The sequence below is a fragment of the Tripterygium wilfordii genome, chromosome 14 (assembly GCF_013401445.1).
Source record: "Tripterygium wilfordii isolate XIE 37 chromosome 14, ASM1340144v1, whole genome shotgun sequence".
NCBI lineage: Eukaryota > Viridiplantae > Streptophyta > Magnoliopsida > Celastrales > Celastraceae > Tripterygium > Tripterygium wilfordii.
Genome location: NC_052245.1, coordinates 3,460,928 through 3,473,146, shown reverse-complemented (window position 1 = coordinate 3,473,146; position 12,219 = coordinate 3,460,928). Strand labels below are relative to the sequence as shown.

Sequence of the window (12,219 nt, the reverse complement as noted above, 5' to 3'; positions counted from 1 at the left end):
TCATTATTGTTTTAGGAATATTTTAGGTGGAATTATGTGCCGAGGCAAAGGCAATACTTTTCATCAAAGTAGATGTTTTTGTATTCTAGCGACTATGGGCATATGGCAGTTTAGGCAAACTTTTACAGCTAACAATAAATGAATCAACCAGGAGTTAAAAAGTGGACGGCCAATAACAAAGAGCTCTTACTGGAGACCAACATGACAAGGAAAAAAAAACAGTAATCTAAGACACTATTTTATTCGTATGCTCTAATAAAAGGACTCAACAAGTTCATCGCAAAAGCTTTGCCACCGTCAACCAAATTGCTGAATACTTGATCAGAATAACAATACTCTTACTCTGAATCAAAAACGAGGAAAGAATCTACGGAATCAGGAACGTTGAAAGGCTAGAAATTTTATGACCACCACCAATAGATGTGGCAACTCCACAAGCTTTTCATCCATCGCAAAACCCGTGCATTGTATTATTGGGGAGGGTAATTATGAAACAGTATTTAAGCTCTCATGATGAAGCAGCTTTCTTGCAATGATTTTCAAGCCATTCCATTGTAACACTTTTTGGCCTCTCAAGTGGTAATCCAAGAGCTCGGTCCCATATCAACTGAACCAACAAGACCACATCAGACTGATTCCATTTGACAAGAGTAAGATTAAGGTTTGATGGAGAGAGCAGAGGCATACCTGAGAGCATATCCCAATACTCCTCGACACACCAAAGAGAACTGTGAAATATCTGTTGACATTCGATTTCAAAAAACATTAATATCTTTTCAAGAAGTACAGATAGCTAAAGTCAAAAACCATTAGCGAGAACACAGACAAAAATACACTTTTGAGAGAAATTGGGGATACAATACCTCGCCTCAGTCAAACCAAAGTAGTTGAGCAACACTCCACTGTGTGCATCGACATTGGGCCAGGGGTTTTTCACCTATAAGAATCACAAAAATTGTATCCACGATCAGAAATAAATTCCAGGTCAGATTAGAAGAGATCAAATCAGAGGTCCAATCGGATCTTCAAACTATTTTTATCAGATGTAACTGACACTCAATGATTCATCTGAACAAACAAAATGATCACAAACAGAGTAGCAAGCGCAAAACAGGGCCTCAATTAGGGGAGGAAAGAAATAAAAAATCAGGTAATATGAGAAGAAGGTGATACCACTTCACGAGAAAGTCTGTACGGTGAAACACAGTTCCACGACTTGTATGAATATAATTTGCATTTCAGATATCATTGGCAATAGTGCTACTAGGACTCATGTTTTGACTTCATCTTAGTTTTCATTTATTCCCCCTTATCTGAGTTATCTCTCAAGGTCGATTCATCTGCTATGTACAAGATATTTTATGCATTGCTTAACTTACATAAGTAGAACCTCATCAACATAACTTTTAAAATGTTTCCGCCAAAAATGTCAAAAAAAAAAGAACAATTTACCTTTCCCAGCTCAGTAAGGATAGGAGGCACAACTTCGTAAAGTTTTGAAACCTATCAAGGCCAAAGATGAGTTAGCTCATTAAGCTCAATATGAAATTTGCCATTTTAAAGGTATAGCCAATTTCTGCAAGCAGAGAATAAGTGACAACCAGCTGGAACAGAGGATCATCAGGTAAATGCTTTAATGCGAACTCTCTCTGACATGTGTATCTTGGATCAGTTTTACGCAAAACTCCATGCCCAAAACCAGGGACAACCTGCAATTGGTGGGAAAAAAAGAGACATGAAATAAAACACAAAACCATCAGCACTTTTTCAATCTGAAAGTGATCGAAGTGATGATATCAAAGGCAATGACAGCCCGGTTCTCATTTGAATGATCACAGGATAGGCTCAACCAAAAACAGATATATATGCGATAAAGTATAAAATGATTCACCAACTTCCACAAATGCAAATCACATCACAAATTAGTTTTGAGGAAAGAAGACACCAAACAAAAATTGTTGAATTACTTCTGCATAATTGACATGTTTAACACATTATGTAGACAGCACAGAGTAAGAAAATTAAATGCAAGACTACAATCAAGTCATCAATATTATTCTAGAATTGAGTGAAAAAAATAGGTAGTGCTCTAAAATAAGTCATCAAGTGGCACAAAAATCGAAACTTTAAGTTCAAAATGAACTAACATCACCTTGCCACTATTTAGTGTTTTCCAGACATAGTCTTTCAGCTGCTCCGTGGTAATGTTCTCTCCACATTCGTCTACCACAGATTTAATCCAGAGCAAGACTTCCTGCAGTCAAAAAATTAAAAAAGAAAAAGAAAATGAACTAAACAATCACAATCATGTGTAGATGTAAGGGAAGGGGATGATGAAGAGAAAGAAAACAATGCTGCTGTGTACAGAATCTACAGATATTCAAATGCACTGGTATCACTGGTCCAAAACTAGATACAGAATGCCCAAAAACTAAGATGTAAACAGTAACAGACTCTGCAATCGGTAACCCCAATTAACCAAAAAGAAGATGCATATAATATATTAATACATGCTCAGTGTCATAACGGACTTTTTTAATTAGGGCAATAATTTATGCTTTAACCCCCTCATGCAAGTCCATACACCATGAGCCCCTTTTTTATGTGCCTAACCTATCACAACACATGTAAAAAGATTTAAGAGGGATCAAAACCCACAAAAAAAAAAAAGTAATACTAAAATGGTTTTTTTGAGTTAGCCCAAGATGAGTTGACCCAAATTATAATGTATTTGGCTAGCTATTTTATAAACCTTAGGAAACCATAACTGCCCCATTCTTCCTGCTAGTGATACTTCATGAAAATAGGTGGCAAGATCCTTCACGCAGGCCGGGAATAAGATCTAGAAGAGTCTAATAAATCCAGCAAAAATAACAGGTGAATAAAGCTTCTTATGCACACAAACAGGTAAGTTTACTAGGTCTATCACCATAGATGATTTCTAACAAAAAGTTGTAGCTTCCATAATAATGATAATAATAACAATAATAAAAGAAGAAAAAAGGAGCAGATTCTAAACAACATCTCTATTCCATGCTACATTCTAAATATCAAGAAGAAAATGTAATACCTGATTAGCCAGACCATGGAGTGGCCCAGCTAAGCCATTCAATGCAGCTGCAAATGAAAGATAGGGATCCGAAAGAGCACTAGCAACCTGAATTCAATGGGACAAATAATTACAACTTAGGATGATCAATATACTACTTTAAAGGGAAACACGAGTAGCTTATGATTTCCTTTAGAAAGAGAGGCTTGGGGTATCAATAAGTTCAAAGTAAAAGGGGCAAGAGAAACTACAATGTGCCTTTAATCCCGACTAAATGGGGTTGCCTACACCAATCAGTACTGCAATTATACGGACTCCACCACAAGGATTCTCTTTTCCTTTTAATTTGGACACTAAAGCTACAGTATCTGCAAATCACATTTCATATATATTATTTTCTACTACTACTTAAGCAAAAGAGTACAGACAAACATGTGACCTAGTGGTAGAGTTGCAGGGGTGCAACTTAGAGGTCATAGGTTCAATTCTTGAAAACATTCGGGTAAGGTTTGTATACATCCTGCTTGTCCCCAACCCCACCCACTGTGGGAGCCTTGTGCACGTGAGTTGTAAGAGCACCATCTTGTACAAGTGCATATCATCTTTGACGATTTTTTCTCATTATATTTCTCCACTTAAAAATATATTTATCAAGATAGATGGATGTGTGAGGCACATATATCTTAAATTCAAAATACTGCATATTTTGGAAACTAGAAGTATATAGGATATTGTCTCATATATGTAGCTTCTATATATAATACATCAACACCAAACTAACATGATTTAAGTGAAAAATATTTCACGTCTTACAAGAGTAGAGATGGGAGTAAGAACAATGGAATCATTTTCTCCCGGGCATGCCTATTGCATGCGTGGCCATCTTCTTACCAAAAGAAACACACTCTTAAGATGGCAGAGAGGCAAAGATTAAAATCAAGACCCTACAAACAACAAAGGACTCGTAACTCGTTCCAAAAAATGTTCAAAAGATTAATTTGTTGTTTTATCACATAGGAGCAGAATTTATCTGTCATCTACAGATCTAAAGATAATACTTATCTGCTCTTTTCCTATTTTCAATCAGTCATGTTATCTAATTTAGTCAAGGCAAAACCTCTGACACCCTTGTTAGGAAAAAAAGAAGTAGTATGTGATCTACCATATAGCATTGTGCTTCGGGAACTTACTAGGTGGCCAGTATGAGCACTAACATTCCCTCCTTCATGGTCACTGCAAAAAGATATCACATAAGTCTTCTCCAGTACGGCATATGTGTTTCAACGATAATGAACGAAGATGCAAAACACACCAACCTATGAATGGTGACATAAAGCCTCATAAGCTCTTGCATCTGATGACTATCAAAACCCAACATATGTGCGAAATTCCCACCATAATCCAAGGAGTCATCCATAGGAATAATCTTTCCATCCTTGTATATCCTTAAAAAGCATAGTCAAAGGAGTTAGTCCAACTGTTCCAAACAATGTCCATAATCATTGACGTAGATCCATATGAGTCAGGACTTTTATATGGGACCAAATAATATGGGGAAGAATGAAAAATTCATGAGAACACACTTGGCCGATGATGCCGTAGGATTAAAATTTCAAAGAATTCAACAGAAATTGCTTTCCATGCGAAAATGTCTCCTAGTTTGAGTACTTGCAAAAGAACTGAAATTTAAAATCACATGCCTCAATTTGATATCGATGCAGCTGTACAATCAGGCAACAATGTGTTCAATAAATGGCAGATGCTATGCATACTGACCTTCGGTAAACATATGAAGCCACGACAGGCACACGAGCAATCAAGCTAAGAGAGTCTTCATATGTTGGCTCCCAATACCTGCAAATGTTAATATATTATGGTGCTTGCATAGCCATCATACTTACAAGGATGAGTATAGCAACCCAATTGCCTAAAGAACATTACTTTGTTTTTGGAATCCCTTTCTCATATGCCTTTTGAAATTCACTCTCAACCTGAAAGAGAAATTACAAACTTTCAGATCTATATCTGCTTTCAGAAACCTTCAAAGCTGAGTACAGTGCCATTAACTTAACATGCCATTTAATTACCATCACTTCATATATATCAATTCACTCATATGCAAAAAACAGATTATGTTTCATACAAGAGAGGTAAAGAAAGAGAACCATACACAGAGAAGATATCTGATCTGAAATGACTCTGATAGGGTTTAAGTAGAGCACTAATGAAACAAGAGAGACAGATGATTCATGAAAACAAATCAAAATAATAGTCATGTCCACAAAAACACACTAATTCTAAGGAATTTGAAAACCCATTCAGTATCACATTTTTCATCTTTCTTCAGCATGCTCTTAAGTTATGGAAGCAACAAGAACCATCCAAGTATCCATGACCAGGCAAGCTGGAAGAGAAAAATCGGACAACACCACCGGAGAACAGAATAAAGGGAATTATGTTCCGATTGTTTCTCAACCTGTAGGGCCATAACACCAGTTGCAAACTGAGTCATTGGATGAGCTGTGGTTGGAAGAGCATCAATTGCCTTATAAACATAATCTGCAACTCCAGAATTGTAATATTAGTTACCCCCTCGCAAACAAGTTACAAAAGTTTAAGGCAGAATTGTTAGCAATATACCTGGAACAGTGGCACGGCTACGTAGTTCCTTGGATAAGGCATCAACCTGCTCTTTGCTTGGTACCTGAGTCATAAACACAAGCAGAAAAAAAAGGATGGATAAAATGCCGGTAGAACACAAAACTTCCAGGAACACCATAAGACTAAGATACATCTTAGCGTATTTTTGCCCAAAAAACAAAAACCATGCACCTTTCCAGTCAAAAGAAGCCAAAGAAGGCCCTCGGGCAAAGGTTCTCCATCAGGTTTTGCTGCTGGTAACACCTTCTGGCATTCAGGAATTGATAGACCTCTGAAGCGAATTCCCTGAAGAAAAGAAACCACCATTCACGTTTACAACCCAAAAAATCCAAAATCTATCACCTTCAACGTAAACAAGTTACATAAGATTATTATTACATTCGAAAATTTATCTAAATTTCACAACTGAGTACAGTAGTACACAAAAGATATACCTCATCTGGGTCAAGTAATGAGGTTTCCCACAGTAGACCTATCATTCCTCTCATGCCGCCAATTACCTGCCACAATGAAACACAAATAATTGGACAAACAGTTCAGAAAAGCTCTACTATGGGTCCCAGTAAGAAAGGGTTAATAAACAGGAATTATATAGCAAAATAAGGTCCATGAGAATCAATGGCAAAGTTGTGACAGTTGAGCATAACATGAAATCTGGAATCACTGCATTCTACAGAAACCTCTTTCCAGAGAACTTTCAATGGAGACCCTCTTTTGACAATCTCCCTCTTTGCTCAATCAGTGAGGATGATTCCTAGTGGGTTGAAGGGCCTTTTGACGAAGACAAAACCATGGAAGCTCTGGATGATTGTATGGAGAGAAAGCTCCGGGCCTTGATGGTTTACCATGGCCTTTTTACAAAAAAAAAGGCTGGCATATAATCAGACATGATGTTCAGATATTCTTTGCTGAGTTTCACAGCATCTCAGACCTTGTGGGGGCTATAAATTCTACCTTTATTACTGTGATAGCTAAGAAGGAGGGGGCTCATGACATCACTGAATTTAGGCCTATTAGACTTTTGGGCAGCTTGTATAAATGGTTGGACAAAGTTTTAGCAAGGAGATTAGGAAAAGTCATGGGAGGAATTTATCAACCATGCTCAACATGCTTATGTGGAAGGTCGGCAAATTTTTTATGCATCATTAACTGCCAATGAGGTGGGGGATCTCTACTCCAAGCACAATAAGAAGGGCATTATGTGCAAGCTGGACATGTACATTATAGACCCTTAACCACAACCCCCAACACTAACTCTAACCCCCACAAAAGAAAAATAGATTTAATGATTCTCTTATGGCACTGTTTAAGAGAGAAACTAGAGAATAAACCAAACATGTATTTACCTGATCAACAGTAATATTTCCCAATTGAACTTTTCCATATTCTGACTTTATTTTCTTCAGGCGCTCCTGAAATCAAATAAAATTGAGATTTTGTGAGTGAATTCTAAAGTGGAAAAGTCCAGATGTAACAATAAATATCAACCTGTTGTTCTGGAATAAGTTCCTTCAGCTGAGAGTGAAGGTCCTACAAAGAGAAAAAGTAATTTGAATAATGAATATGGAGCACAGTAAACAAAACGTCAGAAACAGTAATTTTAATTCCTGGAAACAGCCTCTCGCCCTCTCCACATATTATGTGGAGGTAAGTTCTACGTATATCCTACACGTCCCTAAGTACTTGTTTACCTTTACCTTTTATATGTAAGGTGTGTTATTTCAAACTACTTTTCGAGGGCATGAACAAGCCGATAAAAGAGATATAAATGAACAAACTATCTCATTCTCGCAATAGAAAATAAAAAAAAATATATTAAAATTAACTGAATTTCCATGGGATACCTAATATGAAATAAAACATAAAAATTAAAATAGAACTTCAAAACAGAGTAAGAAATTATTTAGATATGAAATAAACTAGCTGCAGTAAATTTATACATTTCTTATAATAGGGAAGTATATAAAAAATTTAAAATGAATACTGAAATAAGTATAGAGATAAGTGTGTGCTCGGTGCATGAACAAATGTACGTGAATGAAAATAAACCTCATTCATTAATGTAGATTAGCATTTTTCATGAATAACTAAATCAGCTTATTCATGAATACCAAACAAGCCAATTCATAAGCATAGGAGAGCAAAGGTCCTCTCCATTTAAGCACCACTCGTTTATGATCAAACAGGCTTAAGAACTTCATTTAGCCTAGTAAATTTATTGCTGTTCAAACATAAACAAGTCCTCATCAATGGCAATTTCTTCATCGAATCTCTTAAGCGTCACTAAGATAGATTTCAGAGTGCATATTTAAAATAAAATTCCATATACACATATGACATTTGTAGTATAAACTATTCATGCACACAATGATATAAAAATACAGATTGAAGGGGGAGAGAGTTTACAAGATCAGAGGAGCTCTGTATTTGTAGCCACCGGACGGAATTTCCAATATTAGATTGTTGGACCTGTATTGAAATTCCATCAAACATAAACATTTACAACTGAACATTTTGCCGCCAGGAAATTCAATTATCTCTATATACACACGTATAGAGGAATAGATATGGACAGAGAGTGTGAACTTACAGCTCGAGAGCGGAGCCTAGAAAGCAGAGAAACGCTTCGAAAAAACACCATAACTCACTGCCAAACCTACACGCACATAAATCACACAAAACGTAAAACAAAACAGAAATTAAAATCAGATCTGAAATTCAACCCGATCAAAAGGAATTCCAGGGCTGAAATGAATTTTGAAGTGAATCCAAAGAATATACTGCTCACGAATGAAAAATGCGAGCTAATCTCGCGACTTGGAGTTGAACCAATCAAAATACTCGACAATCAAGATCAACAGCCCGGCCCCCTGGTTCTCCCGGAAAGATGGAGAAAGAAAAATACAAAGACGGGCAAGACTGACAACAGGAGGCCGACGACGACCGATAAAGCCAAAAACAATAATCAATTCTACGAAAATATGAAGAAGAAAAGAACGAACCGAACAAGAAATAGAGCACCACAGCGAACCGAGAGAGAGTCGCAGTTAGTTTTCGATGATGATGAAAGCATATACTGCCTTCATGTGATGACTTTAAATTCCATAATTGTCCTTAAATATAAATCATATTCTCCAGGTTGCCCTCCTATTGTCGCTTAATGACTTTTTGTTATGGGTGAAACAGTAGGTTTCCATGGTTTTTTTTATATAAATTTAATCGACCGATTATTATCTATTATCAGTTTTTTTCCAATTTTTTCACATAAATTTAATCGATCAATTACCCGTTCGATTTTGATTTTATCTATCATTTTTTGCATCTTTACTTTCTTGTGTACCTTTGAAGTTTGAAGTATGTTGTGATTATTCTAAATTATGTAAAATGGAAGAAAATTCAAAATGGAAATTTTGACATATATGGTTGGTCCACAGCTACTTTTTTTTTTTTTTTACCAATCTATGATTACTTTATAAGGATTCGAATTAGGTGGAAAGGATAGTATGCTTAATTTGGTACGATCAATTAAAAATTCAAGAATGAAATATTGTTTGTAAATTTTTCAAGTCTTTTTTAATTTTTTATTGATATAAAATTTCGGAATATTTTTCTCAACCCAAGTTCATAGCCGAAAGAAAATTGTCCACTAGAAACATGTGCTGAAGGTGTAAGGAAGCCTGGGCAAAATTGTCCACAAAGTCGTTGGTCTAAAAGATCCACTGAACCTTTGAAGTTTGACAAATTTGTCTAACTCGTGGTGCGCACTATTTTAAAAAAAAAAAAAACACTTCGTCAAACTTTTTTGTCATATCTCGGAAAAATAAGATAATTATAAGTTATAAAAAAATAAACTAATTTATAAGTTAGTGATTTCTAGTTATAGAAAAATAGAAGTGTAAATGATCGATTACGGTCGGTTTTTTACATAAAAATATATAACCGACCAATCGATCGGTTCAATTTCTATGATTTATATAACCCTACAAAAAAATTTTAGTTGAAGTGGTAGAGTCTCGGATCCAACAATTTCGGTGTTATTTGTTTCTCGTCATAAATACGCCACTTGATTACTGGATAGATACGTATGCACATTTGCACTAAAAAAAGGATTCCAACCAACCCCCTAAATGCCTCCCATCATCAGCCACAACCCACAACATACCATTGTCATAGCATCTGAGTCAACCAAGCCCTGTAATCTTCTCTAACAAGGGGGCTTTTTCAAACTTATCTATCACATTCTGTTCAGTACAGTATAACTGATCAGCAACCAGGAAAAAAAAAAGAGCTCAAAACCATGAAATACCAATATAGATGCAAAACCATGAAATATTCAAAGAAACTTAATTTCCACCCCTAGAAAATGAATCACAATAATATTGACAAGGTACAACTACGAAGTTATTGAAGAAAGTGCTACTGCTCGCCCCATTTGGTTGTCTACTGAGACGAGATTATAGTTTTAGCACTCAATGTCTTGCCTGCTGTTGTAGTTTACCCGGCCACATGCATATTCTTCATGGAATGTTGCACATTTAGTGGAATAAGCTTCGAGCCAAAATTTAATGGGCTTGAAGATAGTGGCCAACATATGATAGAATTGGGCCTAAAGGCTCTTTGGCCTGAGAAACGATCCTACTGACACAATTGGTCAGTTGGAATCATTAGTATTCATATACAACGCACGTAGCGTGGTCATGCATCTAGTGGATCTAAAATCTTGAGCCATAACATATGTAACAATTGAAATCCTTCACTTGTATTACAAAAATCACTCAAGATTTTTCCACTGTAGGACTTTTGTATGGATATGTTCCAACATAGTGAAGTTGACTCGCTTGATTAAGCTTAACTTATATTGATTAATTACCCTAACTAGCTTCTGCAGTAGGTAGCTGGGTGGTATCTATCTGTTTGTCTTTCAATTTGGTTTATAAATTTTGATAAATTAAGGACAGTCTTTTGAAGGACCCAAAAGCCAACTTAAGTCCCAAAACACTCATGAATTCGTATATATCAGTTTTTTGAGAGTTTGAGACACACATATATGTATGCATATATGTTGGAAAATATTTTGTTATGACATTAATACATTCAATTGAATCAAAATCTAGTTAATTAGCATAATGAAACAGAAAAATTAACTACTAGATAACTTCCATATTGCATGTGTAAATGGAGCATCAAACCCACAATATATAGCATTACATATGTAGAGATTGTTCGTCCAAACATATATAAAAAGTCAGCTAATTGAGGATATATATATATACACACCCCTGACAGCATTACAAACCAATTATGATCATAGAAATTTACTAGTGTTGATCATGAAAAGTCAAATTAACTATTCATCATCATCACCATGATCATCAATAATTAAAATGATCTGACAAACAAAACAAGTCAAAATCATCAAGAAAACCACCTGCAGTAGTTGTACTAGTACTTGATGAATCTTGGTCGCCACATCCCCAATGAATCTCATGGTCTTGGTGTTGTAGAGTACTCGTCATGTTTGCTGCCGACGGCTTCACCACTGTGTCTCTTTTAGGAGCAGAAATAGCAGTAGAGTTTCTTCTCTTCTTCATCTTTTTGGTGATGGGTTTGGCATGGGCTTTTTGTTGATGATCAGGTTTGCCAGTGAGCCTGTGGACGAGTTCCCTGAAATTGGAGACATCGGTCTTTATCACTTGTGGTGCAAATATATGAATTATCCGAATCTTCGGTATTACTACTTGCTTCTGCTGCTTGAACTTTGAAATTGCATGAGAATTCTTGTGCAATGAGAGTGAGGAATATGGGGTAATTGGGTCAGCCGTGTTACTGTTGGTGTTTCTCTTCAGCATGACTTCTTTGCCTTCCATTGTTGTGTTGCAGTGAAATGGTTAGCCAGGAAGAAATTAATGTTGGTGGAGTTTAGCAGGATATATATTGTGTTGCTGCTTCTGTCTATATATATAAATATAGGGGACTTCTGCAAATCTAATGACTTTTGGCTTTTTTTGTTTTTTTTTAATTTAGTTTTAAATCGATAAGACAAGTTGGTGTCTTTTGAAAATATATATAATAAGATCATCAAATATTAATTAATTAATAAAGAGCAGGGCCAACGACCTGAAGCCATCACAAGGCCATCTTGTGTTTACATATACATATAAACACCACAAGTTGGACTAAATTTAGTTTATTTTTGGTTGCTGCTGCAAATATGAGTTAATTCATTACCTTTTACTTGTAAGTTAGTAACAATCCATTGTGAAAAATGTTAAGTATCTCAAATTTTTTTTTTTATTACAAGAAAAGTGGGAGAAGATGTTTTGTATTGTGTTTGATTGGGAGAAGATGTGAGATGATGAGAGTTTGATGCGTGCACGTGCATGTGACAGAGGAGCCGTACAAAGCTCAACAAACATACTGATCAAATACTGATGTGTTTTAGTACATGTACTTGGTTGTTTTGTAGTAATTCAGACACACACACGAGACTCTTGTGGCTTTCTTTCATG

General features: G+C 35.8%; 2 protein-coding genes across 3 annotated transcripts; both read right to left on the bottom strand.

The window, feature by feature from the left end:
* Nucleotides 1-109: 109 nt before the first annotated feature.
* Nucleotides 110-8,805, bottom strand: LOC120015053 (citrate synthase, mitochondrial). Of its 2 annotated transcripts, none has more exons than XM_038867253.1 (20): nucleotides 8,713-8,805; nucleotides 8,301-8,366; nucleotides 8,117-8,179; nucleotides 7,199-7,240; nucleotides 7,057-7,122; nucleotides 6,145-6,210; nucleotides 5,882-5,995; nucleotides 5,690-5,753; nucleotides 5,526-5,608; nucleotides 4,991-5,040; nucleotides 4,826-4,903; nucleotides 4,366-4,494; nucleotides 4,240-4,282; nucleotides 3,071-3,157; nucleotides 2,153-2,254; nucleotides 1,602-1,709; nucleotides 1,453-1,503; nucleotides 864-937; nucleotides 688-739; nucleotides 110-607 (listed from the first exon to the last, which is right to left on the bottom strand). In XM_038867253.1, the coding sequence occupies exons 2-20, from the start codon at nucleotides 8,349-8,351 to the stop codon at nucleotides 509-511; spliced, it is 1,422 nt and encodes a 473-aa protein (XP_038723181.1). In that variant the 5' UTR covers nucleotides 8,352-8,366; nucleotides 8,713-8,805; the 3' UTR covers nucleotides 110-508. The 2 variants fall into 2 exon arrangements, with proteins under 2 accessions (XP_038723181.1, XP_038723182.1); XM_038867254.1 differs by lacking the exon at nucleotides 8,713-8,805 and adding an exon at nucleotides 8,499-8,665.
* Nucleotides 8,806-10,850: 2,045 nt separating this feature from the next.
* On the bottom strand, nucleotides 10,851-11,629 carry LOC120015625 (VQ motif-containing protein 25). Its single transcript, XM_038868136.1, has one exon. It carries the CDS (start codon nucleotides 11,575-11,577, stop codon nucleotides 11,083-11,085), a length of 495 nt encoding a protein of 164 aa, XP_038724064.1. The 5' UTR covers nucleotides 11,578-11,629; the 3' UTR covers nucleotides 10,851-11,082.
* Nucleotides 11,630-12,219: the final 590 nt, after the last annotated feature.